Source organism: Protopterus annectens, chromosome 13.part0 (genome assembly GCF_019279795.1).
Source record: "Protopterus annectens isolate FY-2018-M chromosome 13.part0, PAN1.0, whole genome shotgun sequence".
Taxonomy (NCBI): Eukaryota; Metazoa; Chordata; order Ceratodontiformes; family Protopteridae; genus Protopterus; species Protopterus annectens.
The window spans coordinates 395,244,169-395,268,168 of NC_056747.1; the positions used below are offsets into that span (position 1 = coordinate 395,244,169).

The window sequence follows — 24,000 nt, forward strand, 5'->3', positions numbered from 1 at the left end:
TCTTTGTAATTCAGTCCCCTCTTCTTTACCTTCTCTTTGTAATTCAGTCCCCTCTTCTTTACCTTCTCTTTGTAATTCAGTCCCCCTCTTCTTTACCTTCTCTTTGTAATTCAGTCCCCTCTTCTTTACCTTCTCTTTGTAATTCAGTCCCCTCTTCTTTACCTTCTCTTTGTAATTCAGTCCCCTCTTCTTTACCTTCTCTTTGTAATTCAGTCCCCTCTTCTTTACCTTCTCTTTGTAATTCAGTCCCCTCTTCTTTACCTTCTCTTTGTAATTCAGTCCCCCTCTTCTTTACCTTCTCTTTGTAGTTCAGTCCCCCCTCTTCTTTACCTTCTCTTTTTAATTCAGTCCCCCCTCTTCTTTACCTTTTCTTTGTAGTTCAGTCCCCTCCTCTTTGCCTTCTCTTTGTACTTCAGTCCCGCCTCTTCTTTGCCTTCTCTTTGTAATTCAGTCCCCCTTTCTTTACCTTCTCTTTGTAATTCAGTCCCCTCTTCTTTACCTTCTCTTTGTAATTCAGTCCCCCCCTCTTCTTTACCTTCTCTTTGTAGTTCAGTCCCCCCTCTTCTTTACCTTCTCTTTTTAATTCAGTCCCCCCTCTTCTTTACCTTTTCTTTGTAGTTCAGTCCCTTCTTCTTTACCTTCTCTTTGTAATTCAGTCCCCCCTCTTCTTTGCCTTCTCTTTGTAATTCAGCCCCCCTCTTCTTTACCTTCTCTTTGTAATTCAGTTCCCCTCTTCAATCAGCTATCCTTGCTGCTCTCCTCTTCTCCTTTGTCAGTAAAGCTGTCTGTGTGTGCCTCCCCTACGCTCTCTGTATGGTCTTTGAAAATGTACACAGTACTTCAGACAGATGTCTGGCTAGTATCCATAGAGTGACTGACCTTCTTGCTTAGTGACTACTCCTTGCAGAATGTCCAGGCATCTTTTTTTTAAATAAGAAACATCTTTATTGAATTATCACTTATGACATAGGCACTCAAATATCCCTATAAATGAAAACAAACCACATTGTCATATTTTCACTTGCAATACATTACATATAATTTTCTATACGGTCATTGTCATTTGACCATTATGCAACTTGTTCAACCCTTATCCTCCCCCAAACACCACCCCTCCTCCATAACACCACTCTAAATGCAACATTCCCACAATTCAAATGCAATCTGCTCCTACCCTCCTCCAAAGATCCCACTTGCATTTGCATTCTGCACTTGATGGTCCACACAATTCATTGATCTATCTTACTGGTTTCACTTTAGCATAATCTTTTCTTTACCCACTGATTTTTTTTCCCCTGTATGGGGCAACTTGCCATTATTAATATTGATTTATGAGAGCGGTCCATCCCTCTCAACCTCTTAGCTTAAGAATCAGGGACAAGGATGATAGACAAAGACCCAAAACCAGGGACAGATTTTAAATGCTGTTGTTTTATGCTTAGAAAATTTGCAGAATTGCCAGTGTGTCAAAGCCCATTACTAGTGTCCTCCATGTCTGCAACTGTGGACCCTACCTTGATATCATCTGTCAGTGAGGTGATTCTGCTCTCAGTGTCCTGTTGTATGCCTTATACAAACAGAATGTACAACACTGGGCCATGAACTGACCCCTGTGGTACATCACTCTATAATGTATTAAACAGCAACACATGAGTAGTGATGGCTGGAATCATTAATCAAACTGATTTAGAGTAAAGTTTTTTTTAGTACTTGCAAGAAAAATAGTTCCAAGCAGTTTATCCTTTTACATCTTTGCTGTCTCTGAAAATTCAAAACATAGACTGTCACTTTCACTGTCCTAAATTAGTCTCCTTCTTAACTACTTCTCTTACTCTGCCCTCTACAACCACTATTCATATTATTGACACTCTTGCTGTTTTTCTGCCTCATTTCACTTTGTACATAGTATTGTTTTTTTCCATTCTATTTTTTGGAGTCATTTTCCTCAGTGTTTATTTTTCTGTTGCACCAGCTACAATGTTAATTCATACAGTTGCCTGTAGTTCCTCCTTTCACTTTACTAACCCGCCATATCTACACCAATTAACTGCCTTCCTTCAGCCTTAACACTAAAGACTGTTGCTGCATCATAAACCTAATTTTGTACTGTATACCTTACATCCATCTCTTTAAGAATAATTTTTATGCCACAACCCCATACTGCTTAAATAGGTCATGTGACATAGACTCACATATAAGTGGCTGTCTCCTACCAGCAGATATCACTTACTCTGAAACTTAGGTGGGGTATCCATCCTAGCCCCCAGATCAGCTCATTACTCTCTGAATGTTAACATATCACCCACAACAAATGATCAAGGATTGTTCACAAGTGCTTAAAGCACCCAGGCTTACAGCTCCTCCCTATTAAATTTATAGGTATCCGTAATAAATTGCCTTAAGTACACATATGGATAGCCCTTCACGCTGCAGACATTCTTGTAATAATGGAAACCTGATTAAGATAGGATATAATTGATGAAGAGATCCTTCCTCTAAGCTTTAATATTCTATGATTAGACAGAAAAAAAGGAAAAGCTGGAGGGATTGGAATCATTTTATTTCTCAAGAAATAATCATACTGGGTGACTTAAACATGATTGTTTGTCTATAAACTCTGACACACCCTGTACGTTGAGCTTCTTGTGGGTTCAAATCCTCGTTAGTGTTGAATGCTTTATTCCTGAAATTATCACAGTAGACTGAAGCTCTGACTTGTTAATGAGTGGCTTCCTGTCCCAGAATTGTAAAGTGTGAATCTTTCCACCTTTATATGTGTGACCTCGATCAAGTGACTTAACCAGAAAGTGCTTTGGGGCAGTTGGGAATTTGAGCAACACTCCTCAGTGGTCTCCTGGACTGTATGCCTAGTTACAACCTATCACTCTATAATGTCATAAAGCTAGATGGCGTCACTTTACTTATTTCAGCTCCAACTAGCACAACAACAAAGAAACAACTCTTGATTGGATTCTGAATTCCTCTACGAAGAAATTAATTTCTCCTAACCTTTGCTGCCAGATACCAAATGTATATTCATTAACATAACCATTGTAAACAAGTATGAAATCTTTTTTGCTTTATGCAAAGAAGCTTTCATTAACAGCCTATATATATATATATATATATATATATATATATATATATATATATATATATATATAACTGGAATGCTCTTAAAATGCTCTCATTAGATTGTCTCTGAATATCCTAAATGAACATGTTAATCTCAGAATAAAACAAGTTAAAGCTAACTCAGTACCATTGCTATTAGGTAATATTAAACAACTTATGCTGAAAATAAACAAAGCTTGGGAAACAAGAACACAAAATAAGCTGCCCAAAAACCTAGAATTTATTAGATACCTCTGAAATTATACTAAATACCATATCAAACAGGACAAGAAAACTTACTACACTACACTATACTTTAAAATACACAGAAAAAGCCTTTTTTTGGCCTCAATAAAAAACTCTTACACTCTCTGGTTAAGCTACTCAACCGAGCCTATCTGTATCAGTGGACATCATTCACAGTCAGTGTAACTGACTTCACAGAAATGGCAGCTTTTTACTTCTTAAAAACAATAGCTTGTTTAACGAGTGACAATACCTCCTTTGCCCTCCTAGTTCCTCCCATATTAGACAGCCACACTAATAGTTTCTCCTTCAAAACAATTTCAACCTCTGCCACCATGAAGCTCCTTCTTAGCATACCTCAATAAAGTAACTCCAAGTAAACTTCCCAGAAGAGTATATCAGATCTACTGTGGATATTTTGGTCTACCCAGCTTCTATCCTTACTAACCAGTTGATCAAAGAAAACAATGCCCAGGCTCTCTAGAAAGAGAACTTCATATTACTTCTACATAATGGTGGAAAATTCTCTGATATCTCAATCTATAGATGGATGGAAGTCTGTCATCAATATCTAAAATCCTGGAGAAATGCATTCAATCACAGCTTCTTAAATACCGAACTGACAACAATTTTCTTTTCCCAACTCAGCATGGTTTTTACTCCAATCAAAGTACTACTACTGCCATTCTTAGTTTTACTAATGTTGTAAACCCCAAGAGAAATGTAGGTTTTCTAGTTAAGTTTCTTTTCTTTTTCTTGACCCACTCAAGGCAACTAGTACCATCTCCCATCAAAATCTGTCCAACATACACAAGTAGTTAAAAGCCCACCAAATCTTATCTCTCCAACTCTGCTAGAAGAAAAAAAAATTCCTCCACCTGTCTACTTCCCTTATTTCTGTATTCATATGTATACTTATTAATCTGCAAATTACTCAGAAAAAAATAGAACACTGTTGTAACAAAGTAGAAAAACTGAAATGTCACATTACCTAACATACACTCAATCAGCCACAGATGATAAACTTATCTATAAGCCTGATTTACATAATGAATAAATACATAAATAAATAAAAGTCCTTCTTTTCATAATATCATCCAGCACTATTCCCCAATAGAACTTTATGCTTTGGGGGAAACTCCTGCTTGACTCTACAAAATCCAACAACACAGCTGGTGATTCAGTGTATTCTATGTCTCCAACATCTGGAATGCCATTCCTTTTTATCTGAAACATAAAGGCATCGTAAGGTCATTCCAATCATTACTAAAGCAGTACCTGATGGACTCATAGCTGTGCCCGTGTTCATCTCCAGGATAACCTTCCATATTTACAACTTCATGCTCATGTCATTGCCTATCTAGGTACTTCTATACAACTATTTAGATGAACCCTGGAATTCATTAATGCCTACACATCATTCTACATAAACAGACAACACAAGTATAATTCACACCTTCTTCCTCCTAATTTTAGTTTTCTTACTAATTTTCTTGCAGCCTTAAATAACGGGGGGGGGGTCATAAAGGTTACCACAAAATGTAGACTACATGTACACTTAGTGTAGTCTTTCTGAGTGACTAGAAAGCATACAAAATGTGATAGGGATGTCCTTGAATGCAGATTGTGTACAGTTCTTGTGCACTTAGTGTAAGCAATAATGAATCTGGCCTGAAGTGTTTATAGATAATTTTATTTACTTTTATATTTTCTTATTCTTACTTTCCTTCTATGATGCACTGTTTTTTCACATCCTCTCCTACTTCTCTCCTTTTCCTAGACCTATTTCTCCCTTTATATTCAATTTAGATTTATTTTTTTTATTTTTCTACATCTTTTTTTCTGACCCACTCATATACATATCTGGTACACTTCTATAATTTTTATTCACTTCAGATTTTTTACATTGTACTTTTCATTCTTTAATCTAAACATTTTTTTTGCTCTGTTTAACTCTCTTTTTGCCTGTCATCCTCCTTATGTTTCTTAATACCTGGGGAAATTAAGATTATATGGATACTTACTTTTTAAGTTCTTTAATGCAATATGTTTCTCTCAGTTATATTTCAGTTACCTCAGTTCCTATGCATGAAAACTTTCACTCTTTTTTCTAATGTGAAATAGCAGTTATTATGCTTTTCATATATTAATTTGTTTTATAATTTGACTTTATTGTGTGTGTCTTATGTTTTACTGTTTAATTTTTTCTGGAGATTTTCTCCTTGGATCCCCACTGAAAAGTGGCTTTCCACCCAGTCTGGCTTTCCCAGTAAACAAATGCAAATAACAAACAAACAAACAATACCCTGAGTCACATTTCTATGGTTCAGATAATATGACCCTTGAAGAATGCTGTCAGAAAAGTCATGTTTTTCTCCATCTTTTTTTCTTAGCTGTTTGCAGTAGCAGGGGAAACTATAATTAAGTGTTCGCATTTTCTTACTGGGGCACTTCTTTCCACCAATCATCCCATTTCCCCAGCTTATGCATGATTATGGGATCAATGAGGGATCTAGTGCTTGTGTGCTATATGCTTGCTATATACCTGCTTGCTTGCTGGCACTTGCTTAAATAGGCAAGCGCCCAAATGTCTGCTAACTCAGTCTCTCATAATTATTTAGCTCCAACAGCCTACCAGAACGCTAAATGTAAACCTACAGCCTCCTGCCTGCTGCCTAACCCTAAAACTCCCTTCCAGCTCCATAAAATTAAAACTGCAGCCCCCCCATTCCATAAATCTAAGTTTCCCATTTGCTCACTAACACTAAAAGTCCTTTCCCACTCCCTAACCGTAAACTCCTCCCACTCCCTAATCCTAACCCTCCAGCTTGCTGCCCGCAGCTGCTTGCTTGAGCTCGTATAAATGTTTGAGCACAAACAGTGCTCTCTCCTCAGGGCTGCTTTTCTGAACTCATATTCAGGTTCAATCATGAGCAGTAGCCTATGTGAGCTACAAGGTGCTCAACTCCCTGGGTTTGAAATGTTAGTTTTCAAGTGTTTGGAACTTGAGAAGCTATAGTGATTCCATGTTTAAGTACCACCTGCCAGTGCTACAATTTGTAATTCTGGCCTTGGATGAAGTATCTAGGTTATTAGTAAACTGTTGTTGTAATTCATTTTCCAAATTTGAGGTATATGTCAGTTTATTAAAATAAATATTTTATTTCTCTGCCACATTCACTATTTTACATGTTTTCAAGTAACATCAGAAACAACATTTAGAGCCATATATATATATATATATATATATATATATATATATATATATATATATATATATATATATATATATCATAACACCACTAGCACAAACGTGTAAACTACTATTTAAAAAAACTTAAGAAACTTTTGCTATTTTGGAAGGAATATAGACCCTAGGTTATTCTTAGTGTTTTGGTCAGTCTTTTATTCATTTAAATCACATTTTGAGTGCTTTCATTTGTTGCAAAGTTTTCAGTCGAACTTCATCAGAAAATAACATAAAATAAATCTAGGCTTATTATTTAACAGGTGTGGTGAGTGGGGGATGGGTTAAGGAGTTCCCTAATCCATAAACCTAGGCTTATTGTTTAACTGGTGTGGTGAGCAGGGGATGGGTTAAGGACTTACCTAATCCATGAACCTAGACTTATTGTTTAACTGGTGTGGTGAGCGGGGATGGGTTAAGTAGTTACCTAATCCATTTAAGGACACTGGAAATGCTTAAGTTTTCATTTAGTCCTGGCGGTGTGTTCGCTTGCAATTGTTTCTGCCATTTTAACTATTTAACTAACAGTAAGTTGTTTGTGTTCCAAAGGGGGCCAGTAATCCCTAGGGGATCTGTAACTTTTTCAATTGCTGCAAATTGGAATCCAGAGAACTGGAGCAGGTTCTACTATGCCTGGCTAGGGCATTGTAAGGGTCTTGCTTCCTGATGGCTCCCACATGTTCTTTTATCTAGATCCTAAGTAGCCTTGTGGTTTTTCCAATGTAGCATTCTTCACATCGAGAGCATACTGCATTGTAAGCCATGTTGGGGGTCCCACATTTTAAATGGTCTTTTATGTGAACAGTCACCTGTGGGGTGGTGAGATGTACCATAGGGGTTTGAATGTTAAAATTGCACCAGTCTCATTTCCCGCACTGGTGCATGCCTAGGGGGATATGTTGAGGGAGTGTGCCTGTAGCCTCTTTTCTGATTCAAAAGTGGCTTTGAGGGACACACTATTTTTGTAGCAGAATTTTGGCTGGTTTCCAAGGATTAGGACTAGCTGTGGGTGCTCCCCTATGAGTGCCCATTTTTTAATGAGGACGTCTTTGATCCTGGTGGCATCTAGAGAGATGGGAAGGGGAAACTTTGGGGTGGTGTCCACTGGTGCCTGAGGTTTGTGGTGGAATCTGTGTTTATGGATGGATGGGTAAAGTGTTTCTCTCCTTGAGATTACCACTCCCATGACTCTGGAAACCAAATCCTCTGGGTAGTGCCTTTCCAGAAAGAAGTCCTTGAGGTGCTAGCATTTGAGGTGGAAAGAATCTTCTTCACTAACAATTTTGCTTAGCCATATGTACTGCCCCTTCACAATGTTCTGCTTCATGAAGGGGGGTACTGGCTGTGGAAATCTAGGTAGTTATTTTGGAGGGTGCTTTTTCTATGCAGGGTGGATTTGAAGGCCTTGGACTGGGGATCAGAATTAATTCCAGATCTAGAAACTGGACTTGGGTTCCCCTTCCTGAAACTATGAACTATAGGAACTGGATGCTGGCTTCAATCACCTGAAGGAAGGTTTCCAGCTCTGAGCTGGTGCCTTTCCACAAAAATAGGATGTCATCAATAAAGCATCTAAACAGATCAACAGGCAAACTTTCTTGAATCCTGGGTGAGGGTCTTGCTATATGTATATATATATATATATATATATATATATATATATATATATATATATATATATATATATATATATATCAGGAGCCACGGTGGTATGGCAGTAGCATTGTTACTTCACAGCAAGAGGTTCTCCCGTTCGATTCTCGGCTTGGGAGTGCCATCTGTGTGGAGTCTGCATGTCCTCCCCGTGGTTGGGTAGCGTTTCAAAAGACATACGTGCGTAAATGGGTGTGCCTTCGTTGAAGGTTGGGCATCGAGCTGGCACCTCGGCATTTTGTAAAAATCTACTGCCAATCATTAGCGGACTGGAGTTCCGCTGTGGCGACCCCTTACCGGGAAAAGCCAAAAGACAAACAACATATGTATATATATATATATATATATATATATATATATATATATATATATATATATATATATATATATATATATATATATATATATATATATATATAAATAACAATTCCATGATCAAACTCAAAAAAAGGGGATAAATCTCACAAAAGAAGTGGATCATTGCCAGCACATGCTTGTAACTCACATCAGCAATGATTTTCTTTGGAAAGCAACAATGAATGTTATATCTTCAGTGTTTTTGTTAAATCACCTGTAGAGGAGCCACATTTCAGAATTTTTTTCTGAAAGACATTTTTTGCCATTCATTATCACTAGATCTGTGAAATCATAACATGCAATACTATACCAGTCTGTGGTCTTACAGTAGCATGAGCTAGTTTTTATCTCTGTAATTTAGTCCTGGGTATACTATGTCTGGTGCTAAACTCTGTAGTAATGCTTTCCAGACTGCATTAAGTGATGCCACAAAGAATTTACTATACAACATTTATGGGAATACATGCACATCAGACTGGTAATGCAGCCAGTAGGTACTGCAATAGCAATAATTTCTGTTCTGTACTTGTTTTGTTAAGACACACTACATGTGATGCATGTCATATATCAGACATGAACTAACTGAACAATTGTGTGCATAATTTAGATTTATTTGTTTTTATTTTCATTTATCTTTTGTTGACCATGTTAGTCCCACAAGGCTAGTAACCTTTTTACAAGGGAGACCTGTGGTGGTATTTATATTACTAGGGGATATTTGGCTAGGGCATTGTGGAACTTCACCTACTTGCTATGACAAGTATCTTGTAGTAAACAGCTCCCATTCTTAGTATGGAGGCAGGTGGATGGAGCTTTGTGTTGTGTGAGGAGTCATGGTGGACAGCAGTGAAGAGGGAGAGAAAGCTTGTTTGGATTCAAAGAAGAATGACAAAGTGGATTCAGAAGCACGTTTTCAGGAAAACTTGTTTCAGTTGAGTAATATTATTGAAAATGAAGATATTGATGTGTGAGAAGAAGTTATTATTACTGCCCTCCAGTTGGATGCAGTATGATATATTGAAAGACTTGGTATGCCAAGAAGAACCGGAGATGGAAAAAGCAGTATTGTGGACTGATATAGTCAGCAGGTTTGATCCAGAAGAAAATATGACAAAAAAAGAGGGTACTGAAGATAGGGAAGATACATAGAGAGAATTTAGTGAAAGCAAAATATACCTCTGAAAGGTAAGAAATTTGGGGCAAAGTTATTTTACCATTGAAAATTACACTACCAGAGGTAAAAGCATTTAAATTAATTGGAAAGGAGACTTTTTTTGACATTATTTTTGAAACAGGGACAGGACTTGAAAAATTAATTAATGAATGTGAAAAAAATGCAATGTGTTTCAAAGGAACAATTATGCAATATTGGCACAAAAATAGAGAGATGAAAAAGAAAGTAACTGCACAGTGCAGAATGGACATTGAGAAAGAGACTTTATTGCAATATTTAAAAAAAATTATAATGTAATTAATTTAATAAAAAATATTATGATGATAGATGGTTATGGATAGGGTGATGGGACTGTAATGTATTTTTGAAAATGTTAAATGAAAAATTCTAAATATTTCAAATTTTATTTTTGTTGGGGGTTTAAAAGGTTTTATAAGATATGCAGGACATCACAAAAATAGAAGAAGAAAATGAGAAAGAAGCTGAAGAAGAAGAAGAAGAAGCAGAAGGGGTGAATATGCATGAAACAGTGGTTGAGAAAGTTTCCTGTACAGAAAACAAAGATGAGAAAGTTATTTTATACAAAAATAAATACAGAGATAATAGTGGAGAAAGTGAAGAAGAAAGTGCCAGATGGCATGTTTTAAAAATAAAAAATCTATTGGTAAGAGAGAAAAAGACAGAAAGAGGAAGATTAAAGAGAACATTTTAAAAGAAAGGAAAAAAAATAAACAGGTGCTTACAAAGTTATTACACTAAAAGTAAATAGTATAATCAATGATGTGAGAAGATCTGTTATGTATCAATGGTGTGAAAAATTATGCAGACTTTTATGATAACAGATATCAGATTCATGACTTGTAATAAGATAAAACAATTTTAGATACTGTGGGGGAAAGGTGTGATTTGGCATTTGGGAATGGAAAGATGTTCAAGATTAATGTTGTTGTGTAAGAGAGATTATGTAAAAATATTAAATCATAATTGCAGTAACAGGAAGATTATAAGTTATAGATAGCTGTATAAATGGACAGGTTCTAAGAATTATTATGATTTGTGCATATAAAAATAGAAAAAAAGAATAATTATTTGTTAAAAATTAAACTTTATGTTATTGTGAATATAGATTTGATTATAGAATGTGATTTTAACTGTAATTTTAGGAAATAAGTGGGAAAATGTCAGGGGATATTAAATAAATGGAAGAAATTATAAGTATTGGAGAAATGAATTTGAGAAAAAAAAGAGAGAACACACACACACAGAAAGAATAATTTGAAAATAGAATATGTGATTTTTTAGAGACATTGAAAGAATTAGAAGGAGTGATATACATGCTTTTCATATCATGATGAAGATTGGGCAAGACAAGTGCAAATCTATAATATATTAAAGTAGGTAAAATATTAAAAAGTTGAACAATGTGAATATTAGGACAGTTTTTGAAAAAAGAGATAAAAGGTTTATGGGAAGAACATGGTACAATAAGATTTATGTATAAAAATTGGACAGGATGGTGGACGAGTATAACAAGAAAGTTAAAAATCATAAAAATACAGATTTTTTTCAGCAGAATATGGAAAATATAATACAAAGAAAGAGAAGTTGTGGGACATGATGGAAAATGAATATGAGAAGTTTACTTCAGATAAAGAAATATTTGAGCAAAATAAGAAAAATGTTATAGAACTGTCAAGGAAGCAATAATATTTAATACAGGGAAGAGAGAAGTCTCTCCATCTTTAGAAAAGAACATGAAGAGAGATAGAATTTTATAAAAGAGCAGGTAAAGATGAAAGAAGATAATTATGTTAGAAAACAAAGGGGAAGGAGAAAGAAGTAATTTTATGACAAATAAATATGAAAAAATAGAGAAAGTAAAATAAAGTGGGAGTGTAAAATACTTTCAAATGAAGAAGATGAAACATTGAAAAACATGTTAAGGATAAAAGAAATGGAAATACTTTGAAAATAGTTAATGTGAATTCAATACCAGGTTTAGATGGTTTAGATTATACGTTTTATAAAATATGGGAGAAAATCAGAAAAAATATTTGTTGAAATATTAATTGAATAAAAAAAACAAGGTTTTACAAAAAAATAATATTTGTGAAGAAGCTATGGGATTATTTTGAAAGAAGGGAGAAACAGAAAGTTTAAAAAATTGAAAATCCATGTCATTGATGAATAGTGATTATAAAAACTACTAATGAAGATAATACAAACTAGATTAGACAAGATTGTACAACAAAAATGGGTAAATAAAACTTATGGAATAAAAATGTAATATGAGTGAAATGATTGTGAAATGTTAATGATGATAAAAATAATATATGTTATGAAGAATGAAGGAAGAGAAGTAAGCTTAGTAGGCATAGATGTGGAAAAAGCATTCAACAATATTATAAGAAAACAATTGTGGGACATTCTAGAAAAATGTAATATAGAAAAAATATAATCAGATTAATTAAGATGTACAGTAAATGGATGGGTAGTAGGGAAAATTAAAATAGAAAAAGGAGTAAGACAAGGTTGTCTGCTAAGTAGTGTGTTATTTTCCTTCTATATAAATGTAATAATAAAGTTGATATTAAAAGGTATGACAGATGCTGCATATAAATATCATGGTATAAAAATACCAATAATGATGATATATACAGATGATGTGATTTTTATATTAAAAATAGGATGTTTAATTGATGTGATGAAGATGGGACCATAGAAGAAAGACAGCACCAAAAACTGTTCCCAGAACAAACCACGATCCACGAATATGTCACAAAGAACTTCTTTTATTGAAATACAAAACGAAGGTTGAGCGCTTTCATCTACCCAATGTAGATTTCATCAGAACACTGAATATATCATACCTTGTCTCTTAAATACTTTAAAATTCCCACCTAAAACACCACCTGACCAATTAAACTACCATTAAGTTTTAAAGACATAGGAACATAGATTTGGTAAAACCCATATATACAGCCTTCTAAATATTATCAGTATTAATAATGGTTAAAAAATGCCTAAAACGCATCAAAATTCAATCAAATAATAAAAATTCTCTATCGGTGGAATATGAACCATACCCCAACTCTAATAATACATACTAGATGAATGTTTCATATAAAATATGACAAATGCATGGAGTGCATAAAGGGAACAATATCAAATGTAAGATATAATCCTACAGTAAATACTAATTACATAACAAATACAATATATAGTTATGACCTGCCTAAATATATTGTGCATTACCAAAGTATATAAATGCCTATATTTAACAGTGAAAAATTATTTTATATACATATTTGATTGAGTGTATATGTATATATGTCTCTCTCTGACAAAACTACAACATTGTTAATTTCTTATAAGGGGCTTAGTAGGAATATTTTCATTGATACCTGGTGGAATTGCCGCATTTAGCTTTAACTGCCATTTGATCTCTTTTCCCCCCAAAATTGCCTTGATGTTAACCCCCCGGAGTTGTTCCTAACTACTTCAAGAATGGCAAATTTGAAGGTCTTACAACCAGCACTACCAGCTAAATGTCTGTATAGTGCATTATTCATATCCTTCTTTTTTATACAATACAAATGATCATAAATTCTATTACATAATTTCCTGTCCGTTTTTCCAACATAAAAACTTGGACAGGACATGCACTTTCCTGTATAGACAACATGTTGGGTCTGGCAGTTTCACTAAAAAAGATAAATCCTACTTCTAATAATATTCTCTAAACTAATACACTCCACTTGTAAAATTGAAGGGCACTGGTTGCAATGTCCGCATTGCTTAGTCCCTGTCCTGTGGGTGTTCCCAGAATTATCTCTGTGATTAGATCTAATGTCAATCATTTTTTTGAAATTCATCTCTGTTTTATATACATATGTTGGTTTCTCACCCACTCTATCACAAATTCCTTCATCACTAGTAAGAATATTCCAATTACTATCTACAATCTTTCTCACTTCCCCTACGTGATGTCCAAATTGTATTATGTATGACCTGTGATATCCTGATGTACTACATTCATTTGCACTGGTTGACAATAAACTCTTGCCCAAAATGGGTATATATTTATTATACCATTCTCGTATAACATATTCGGTGATGTCCTTGATCATGGCCTCAGGATAACCTCTCTGTCTAAATAGTTTGCAGATAAAGGCCATCTCAAGAATCATATCTTCCTTTATGGAGGTCATCCTAGCAGCCCTTATGCATTGCCCCTTTAAAATACTTCTTTTCTGCATATAGGGATGATTACTGGAAAACTCTAAATAGGCATTGCAAAAAGTGTCTTTCCTATAGATCTTAGACTGAAAAGTGTGTCCATCGCTGAATATGTAAGTGTCAAGATAATTTATTCCTGTCTTACTGATGTTATAAGTAAATTGCAAGTAGGAAGTACTACCATTGATGTAATCGATGAAATTCATCAATTTCTCCTCATCCCCCTTCCAATGGATGAATAAGTCATCCAGGTACCTGACATAACAACATATGTACTCCTTCCAGGGTGATTCCAATACAAATTCCTCCTCCCAATCCAATAGGACGAGATTGGCATATATGGGGGCACAAGCAGCCCCCATAGCTACACCCGCTATTTGTTTATAAAACTCCCCTTCAAAGAATATGAAGTTATTATCTAGAACAATATTGATGAATTCTGTTAGTATATCGATCTTGTCCCACTGTAATTGACTGTATTTATTCAGACTGTTAATAAATCGAGTCACCCCATCCGCTTTAGGTATGCACGAAAACAAATCCTTTACATCTATGGTAACAAATAATAAATTGGGGTCCCATATATCTTGTTTGAACTTCCCTAAAAATTCCCAGGAGTCCTTAATAATGTGTGGTATCAACTTGTAGATATGCTTTAACCATTGATCAATGACCTTACCAAATGTAAAGGCCTTGCTACGACTTCCTGAGATAATGGGTCTAAAAGGAGGATCCCTGATGTTTTTGTGTATTTTGGGAATTCCTACTATAGTTGCCATTATGGGGTACTCTACTTTTAAAAAATTGTACAGTTCATACGTGATTCGATCATCCAATAGAAATTCTTCTAGAGACAGGTCAATTCTTCTATGGGCAATATTTATCTGATTGATAGAAGTTACTTCATATTGTTCGGAATTGTTCAAAATGTCAAATATTTTCGCACTATGACTATCCATATCATATAATACCACTCCACCCCCCTTGTCTTCAGTCATAATCCTAATATTTTGAGAATATATAGAATCTAATAGCTTTTCGACTGCTACATTCCACTGGGAAAAATCACCTGATTTTTGTAAATTACCATATAGTTCATATATTTTCTTACTGACCACCTTTTCAAAGGTTGATAGGGTATTGTGCATGGGTGGAGTGAAATTACTTTTCTTCTTTAAGCAGGACATTTTTGAATGCTTATCACATGAATTTTGAAAAAATATACCCAAATTTATCTTTCTCAAGAATAACTTGAACTCGACTAAAGTATCAACCAGATCAAACTTCCTTCTAGGAATATATTTCATACCTTTCGAAAATGTATCAAAGTGTTCAATGTTTATAAGGTGTTGTGTGTAATTATATATTTTGAAGTCTCCTACACTATATACCACCCCATCAGTGGCCCTAATGCCAGTAGGTTCACCTTCCTGTACTAGTAACCCCTGTGGGGATTCCTTGTTCTTCGATCCCCTTGTCTCCATCTGTTTTCTTGCCATTTGTAGTTGCCCTTCCACTTTTTTTCTTGCTCTAAAAAATCTTCCCCATGGCATTCCTCTCTATCAAGATCATTGTACATGTAGTCCACATCATTGCCCCTGTCATGTCTATCAGGGTTAACATTAATTCTTTTGTTCCAATTATAGGCAGTTTCATTTTCATATTGTCTTGTATCCCTTAGAAATTTTTTGCATTTTCTATCAAACATTTTTTTACTACTACTTTCTACATAGTGAAATTGCTTAGCATGCAATTTCTCCCACTGTGGGTACAATAAATCATTGGTTATAGCAACATTGAGTTCTTCTACATCTTTTAATAGTGTACTCAACTTGTTGCCATTGCAGGATATAATGAACTCCATAAATTGCCTACCAAAACCGTCAAACATTTTATTACAAGTCAATATATTGGTCTCATTTAGTTCTATCCCAATGGGCTGTTTAAAAAAACGTAAACCCATAGGGACAATGCCACAGTCCACACATTTGCGTAAATATAAATTGTCCATCTGCAAAGCTTTTATCCGGTTAAGCTTCTTTCTGAAGCTAAAAATCATGTCCTTTAAAGTAATGTCTTGTTCTTGTACAGTACTATGTTTCTTATGATTATCCACGGACTGGAAATCATAAGGCAGTTTTAAAAAATTATCTAAATTGAAAGTAAATTTGTTATTCATACCATCCATAGGTTCCGACGTCTTTGGCCTATTGGATGTGGCAGTTTCTTTCATATTTATCAAGTTTGAACCCACTTGGGAAGAATAGGTGCGTGTGGGTTGCATACGTTTAGGTTTAGCCCCTGACAAAACATACACATCCTCCGAAACCTCACCAGATGCAATAGAAAGATTAAACTGACGCATGTGATTGCCAACGGTTCCGTTACCATAGAAAGTGCCGTTGGACTGTGAATTGTTCGTTTTCAGGGCTTCTTGACCATTTGGAATCTCCTCAGAACTACCACTTCCTATGTCGGAATGTGGTGATGTCATCCCCTCCATTTCAATTTTCTCCGAAGCTGTGTTACGTGAAGTGATAGGAGGTGTCATTATTTCTTTTATCATTTCATCATTTATTAACAATCTGAATAAATACAGTCAATTACAGTGGGACAAGATCGATATACTAACAGAATTCATCAATATTGTGCTAGATAATAACTTCATATTCTTTGAGGGGGAGTATTATAAACAAATAGCGGGTGTAGCTATGGGGGCTGCTTGTGCCCCCATATATGCCAATCTCATCCTACTGGATTGGGAGGAGGAATTTGTATTGGAATCACCCTGGAAGGAGTACATATGTTGTTATGTCAGGTACCTGGATGACTTATTCATCCTTTGGAAGGGGGATGAGGAGAAACTGATGAATTTCATCGATTACATCAATGGTAGTACTTCCTACTTGCAATTTACTTATAACATCAGTAAGACAGGAATAAATTATCTTGACACTTACATATTCAGCGATGGACACACTTTTCAGTCTAAGATCTATAGGAAAGACACTTTTTGCAATGCCTATTTAGAGTTTTCCAGTAATCATCCCTATATACAGAAAAGAAGTTTTTTAAAGGGGCAATGCATAAGGGCTGCTAGGATGACCTCCAGAAAGGAAGATATGATTCTTGAGATGGCCTTTATCGGCAAACTATTTAGACAGAGAGGTTACCCTGAGGCCATGATCAAGGACATCACTGAATATGTTATACGAGAATGGGGTAATAAATATATACCCATCTTGGGCAAGAGTTTATTGTCAACCAGCGCAAATGAATGTAGTACATCAGGATATTACAGGTCATACATAATACAATTTGGACATCACGTAGGGGAAGTGAGAAAGATTGTAGATAGTAATTGGAATATTCTTACTAGTGATGAAGGAATTTGTGATAGAGTGGGTGAGAAACCAACATATGTATATAAAACAGGGATGAATTTCAAAAAAATGATTGACATTAGGTCTAATCACAGAGATAATTCCGGGAACACCCATAGGACAGGGACTAAGCAATGCGGACATTGCAACCAGTGCCCTTCCATTTTACAAGTGGAGTGTATTAGTTTAGAGAATATTATTAGAAGTAGGATTTATCTTTGTAAGGGAAATTGCCAGACCCAACATGTTGTCTATAAAGGAAAGTGCATGTCCTGTCCAAGTTTTTATGTTGGAAAAACGGACAGGAAATTACGTAATAGAATTTACGATCATTTGTATTGTATAAAAAAGAAGGATATGAATAATGCACTATACAGACATTTAGCTGGTAGTGCTGGTTGTAACACCTTCAAATTTGCCATTCTTGAAGTAGTTAGGAACAACCCCGGGGGGGTAACATCAAGGCAATTTTGGGGGAAAAAGAGATCAAATGGCAGTTAAAGCTAAATGCGGCAATTCCACCAGGTATCAATGAAAATATTCCTACTAAGCCCCTTATAAGAAATTAGCAATGTTGTAGTTTTGTCAGAGAGAGAGACATATATACATATACACTCAATCAAATATGTATATAAAATAATTTTTCACTGTTAAATATAGGCATTTATATACTTTGGTAACGCACAATATATTTAGGCAGGTCATAACTATATATTGTATTTGTTATGTAATTAGTATTTACTGTAGGATTATATCTTACATATTGTTCCCTTTATGCACTCCATGCATTTGTCATATTTTATATGAAACATTCATCTAGTATGTATTATTAGAGTTGGGGTATGGTTCATATTCCACCAATAGAGAATTTTTATTATATGATTGAATTTTGATGCTGTTTTAGGCATTTTTTAACCATTATTAATACTGATAATATTTAGAAGGCTGTATATATGGGTTTTACCAAATCTATGTTCTTATGTTTTTAAAACTTAATGGTAGTTTAATTGGTCAGGTGGTGTTTTAGGCAGGAATTTTAAAGTATTTAAGAGACAAGGTTTGATATATTCAGTGTTCTGATGAAATCTACATTGGGTAGATGAAAGCGCTCAACCTTCGTTTTGTATTTCAATAAAAGAAGTTCTTTGTGACATATTCGTGGATTGTGGTTTGTTCTGGGAACAGTTTTTGGTGCTGTCTTTCTTCTAGTGTTGAATTCCTTGAACCTTTGTTGTTGGAAGATGGGACCATGCTTAGATTATATAAGTTTAAAAATAAATAAAAACAAAAACAAAAGTTTTGGAGAAGTAGCTACAAAAGCAGACATTTATTTCAAGTGTAAAAAACTGAGATTTTAAGAATACATTTTGGGACATTGTAGAGCTATAGAAGAACAATGGAAAGACATTATTAGACAATTAAAACAAATATGTAAGGTATGGAGAGTGTTTAATTTAAGTTTTAAGAAAAAATATATATTTAATTAATAGTTATGTTTTAAGAAAGTTAAGTTATTATGGATCAGTTATGGCATATCCTCAAACTGTGGAAAAAGAAAATTTATAAATGATTTTTGGTTTCTTATGGGGTTCTAGATTGAACACAGTTAAAAGAGGAATAATATACAATAAAGAAGAAGAAGAAGAAGAAGGGGGGCTGAATTGTATTTTTAACATCTGTATGTCTTTATTAGATTCATAAACATGAACAAAAAAGTAATCTTTAGAATATTAGAAAATAAATTTAATAAATTGTGGTCAGAAAAGTATATACAGAAAAAGTAGGAAAGAAAATGGAAGGAATGAGAAAGAAAATCTTAGAATGGAAAATAAACATGTATGGTATAAAAATGTAATGGTAGAGATTATTTTTATATTTATCCTTGGCAAGAGTTGAGAAAAGAGATACAACATGTCATTAAAAAGCAAAGGGAAATATTTAAAATGTGGGAAGAAGGACAAGATTTCATGTAGAGATTAATGATTAGAAAATTGCCGGCTGAAGAAATTAAATATAAAGCAATAGAATTAAGAAAATGTATGGCATGTGGAGGAAATGGAACTATAGAACATGCATTTATGGAAAGTTGTAGAGCTAAGAAAGTATGGATAGAAATAGATAAAATAATTAGATTTGGGTAGAAAATATGAAATGACTGGTCAAGCACATGTGATGTAAACAAGAATATGGTCCCATTTTGCATTTTATTATGAAGACTTTCATTTGTCATTAGCATTTAGTTTGCATTTCCTCTAATCATGCAGGAGTGAACATTTCATTTCCTGTTGCTGTTTATTGTTCAGATACCTTATATGTGTTTCCCCCTTTAATATTATTCCTATAAATGTATATTGCTGTGTTTTATAATTTTTGCTACTGTGTGCATGATTGTGTGTGCGCGAGCACGCATGCGCGCGTGTGTGTGCATGTGTGTGCTCTCCCCTATCCTGGATACCAGGATAATGGTAATGTCTATTACAATACAGTCTACGATTCTGGTTTCAGACAGTGCCCAGTGTAGTGAGCATTTTATATATTTTTACCATTTGCTCATTTGTTTTCAGTTATTTACAACTAGTTTTAGGAACTTTGTATGGCATGGACTCTGCCTTTCACACAAAGAGCTATATTTATTCCTTTATTTAGTTAACAGCAATATTCAGTGTGCTACAATCATCCTGATCTCTTGCATTAATCAGACATTTCCCAGTAGTGACTTCCCTTGACGGAGTTTTCTGTAGCAGCAGGAACTTAGTTTCATTCATAAGCAGCAAATATTGTCCCCTTTTTATTAGCAACAATGTGTGTTCCCTTACAGTCTGCCCTTCTTTCAGTAATGTGGAGCATCCTATGTTAACCGCAATGCTTTTTTAACTTATTTGCATGCCTCTCTCTCTTGCACACACACACATACATGCACACACACCACATATGGTCACACACAAACACTCACACATACACAACTGCATACACATACACATATAATTACTGTGTTTTTGACTCAGACATAAAAAAACTTCGCTGGCACACAGAAATGCAGGACTTGCTTTTAACAGTCCCCAAAGACCTTTGGACTCCTCCAGCTGCTGCTTCCATTTCCAGTTTTAGTTATTAAAATACACATTTCAATCAGTTTTGGTTATATGTCCAGTATATGCTATTAATGCTGTTGGATGAATATTATGTCAGGCCCCCTTTGACATATTTCTAATAATACGTATAACTTGAAAAGATAAATCCATTTGAAGTCTCAGAACATGTCTGCTCTGTTTGATATCACAGTTGAACTGAAGTTGTTGGGAATCTGATGTAAACATTCAAATCAACTGCATCTATGTTGGCTTGAAGACCTGTTACTATATGGCAGGGAGAGGGGAGATGATATGCCATGTGACTTTCATGTCATTATATGTTTGGTTAGTTTAGGATAACTATCTCAGTAATAGTTTCACTGTAATAACAAAAAAGTTTGATCCCAAAGTAGTTTGACTGCAGAAAAATTTGACATTGTAAAATAATATAATAGTTTGTGAAATGTTTTCTCAAAAGTTTGCATCTTCTAATTGGCAAACAAAATTTTTCATTCTGTTTTTCTTGTAAATACTTTGGTTCTTTTCACAGTGCAGACATCCATAAGAATCACCATACAACCAGACTCCTGCAGTAGTGTAGAAGGAGAGAAAGTATCTCTAATTTGCCAGGCTGCTGGGCCTCCAGGATTGGGGTACCAGTGGTTTCGAGGAAACCAAGAGGTGAGAAAATGAACATTGATAAAATGGATATGTGTCTTCTACTGTTAAAATATCTGTTGTGTCTTCCAGCCACAACTTCAGAAGCACCCTCGGAAGGCAGAACATTTCTTATGTGCAGCATAAAAGGCAGCATGGTTTATGCAAAAATAGGAACTATTAAAGTTGGATGTTTTTATTTGCATAACAGATGCATATTTTAAGTGCATCCTGACTGTAAAATCTGCATAATACCATATGGTTAGAAGCATGGTGTTATAAATGAAATATATAAATGTCAAAGGAAAAACAACTTCAAAAAGATCAACACATGGCAGGTTCAGGTTAAGGCACTTTAATCTTGCAGCAAGGAGACAAAAACGTGCTAATACAGAGTTTGTCTAACTAGAATCAGGAAGTGAAGCTATTCTTATACATTTCTTACAAGACATTGCCTACTAAGCTGACGTAATAAATCACAAGTTCTTTCAATATTATTTCATAGCAGCTGTTTGTCCATGATTTTCTGCTGGCATATCAAGTTTACAAAAAACTTCCTAAGAAAAACAACGTGGCCTTGATGACCACCGGTCAGATACAACTTCTCACTATGCAATGTTACCATTCAAGGTACTATGGCTAATTCGAGCACAAAGCAAGTACAGATTATAGTTAATTTCTTCAAGCAGTCTTTGTTCAACTGTATCTATCTTTTCTGCAGCTGTACATGTTCTCATAACACGAACAGAGCTGATTGTTCAAGTTCAATAACATTATAGGAAACAGTATTGTTCTATTCATTATTTTCCTGACCTAGCAGATAATCACCTGCTTCTCAGTAAATTTCCAAAAGGCATAAACATGAATTTGCTGTGCTAGCAAATACTAGGTCAGAGAGCATCTTGCAATTTCAGAAAGCATATTGCAGTTTGAAAAGCATCTGTAGCTTCATACAGAACTAAGCTGTACATAAAATAGAATGAAATGTGTTAACCCTTTTAGCTTCTAATAAGCACTAAACATATACATTAATACATATTTTTCTAACATTTCCCCCCGTTAATACTTTTTATTCTATTTTCAAAAGCATAAACAGTTTGCTTCTTCTCCTAACCTCTTTCTGTTCAGAATTTGCAGTTAAGAGAGTCATTCAGTTAAGACTTATGAAAGTGTTTCATTTTTCAACAGTTCTTCAATTTTGGTACTTTGATACAAAGTCTCAGAAACTGACATGTCTATAAAATCTTTGATTAATCTTTTCACGCAGGGAATACCACAACAAACACACACTCCTAATAGGAGTAATCCCACACAAATGGCAATCAGGATGTTCATTAGGATGCTACCCCACCCTCCAAACAAATTCTGGAAAAAATCCATCAGTGGGTTTGGGCCTGGTTTGGTTATGGCCGACACTTGCTGAATCACCTCAAGATGGTCGTTTATCTCATGCTGGTTGTCAGGAATATATGAACAGCACTCCTCTTTTATTAAAGCGCACGTACCACCTTTCGCCACTAGGGTGAAGTCGAGAGCCATGCGGTTTTGTAGCACCACAGTTCTCATAACGTTTAGTTCATCAGTTACTAATTCGAGAGCAGAAAAAGTTGCATTGCTCATTACTTCAAGAAGTTTGGACAGTCTTCTCAGCTCCCAAATCGATTTCACTGTGCCATATGCAGGGGCTATACCCCACGATATAATAGTGTCACTCAAGTCCATGTGTGTCAGTCTATCTTTGTTTTTCACGGAGTTATGGTTTCTCCAGCCTGCTTCAGTTCATCCCATTGGATTCTCAGGTCTGTTGATTGGATTTCCAGGTTTCTTGGTGACCTCTCTGACATTTCGAATTCTTCCCTGAGGCAAAACTGCAGTGTGTCGTATGGCCGGGACCAGGTAACCCAAAAAACAACTGCCGGACCAATTCTCAGGTAACCATTTGTATGCCTTTTTCCCACACACAAAATAACAATTCTCTATTTTAGTATTAATATATACTTGCCCTGCATGAAACATTTTCTTATCAATGATAGACGGTTGTTTAAAAAGAAAAGGATTATGTTGTACTTCATCAACTGTTTTGTGCATTGATTCTAAATATGAGTCATAGTTTGTATTGCAAATATAACTTGCATTATTAGCTTTGGTATAACATTTGTAAGGAACAGTCACATTATAATTGCTCCAACACACCTGAACAGTATCATTTTTGTAAAAACATACAATTCCCTTTTGTGTAACAGGTAGGTACAATGCTATTTTGTCTTGTGATTTTACAGTTGTGGTATCAAAAATCAAATTTTCCCAGGTCTCATTGACCCCTAGGGGGAAAGCAGTCATTAACAATCCCCCATATGCTGTTGGTATAGCTGTGCAAATCCAGCAATTCGAAACATTAAAAGTTTCAGCATACACATATTTAATTTAAAGTTTGGATGCCAGTCTATAAGTAACGAATCTTGCTTATTCAGTTCAGCTTGTGTGGCTGGAAAAAGGAAAGGCCACAGCAAAAATATTAATGTTATCAGTATAGTTAATAGAATGATCATGCAATACTTCTGAGGTTGTTCTGTATTTCTATTTGCTCCGTATCTGGTCATTTTGTTCTTGTGTAACAGTAACAAGTTTTTTGTCCAGTTCAAAGTTTTTAACCAATTTACAGTGTGTCAGATGAATCCAGGATGCTCGCTCTGCAATCTTGACTGCAGTGGGTGTTGACAGTAGCACTTGGTATGGCCCTTCCCACTTCGGTGTCGTCCAATTCTTTCTCTTGATGACTTTCACCCAGACCCATGTGCCTGGGACTACTGCTGCTTCCGATGGTCTGGTTTGTTCTTTATCTGAAACAGAATTTAACTG

At 35.1% G+C, this 24,000-nt stretch overlaps 1 protein-coding gene across 1 annotated transcript in view; it reads left to right on the forward strand.

Annotated features, from left to right (window-relative positions):
- Positions 1-24,000, forward strand: part of LOC122787359 (mucosa-associated lymphoid tissue lymphoma translocation protein 1-like) — a 584,376-nt gene that overhangs the window by 152,310 nt on the left and 408,066 nt on the right. The window contains exon 4 of the mRNA XM_044054015.1: positions 21,035-21,165. Coding sequence (XP_043909950.1) covers positions 21,035-21,165 — 131 coding nt within the window. The remainder of the gene's footprint in view (positions 1-21,034; positions 21,166-24,000) is intronic.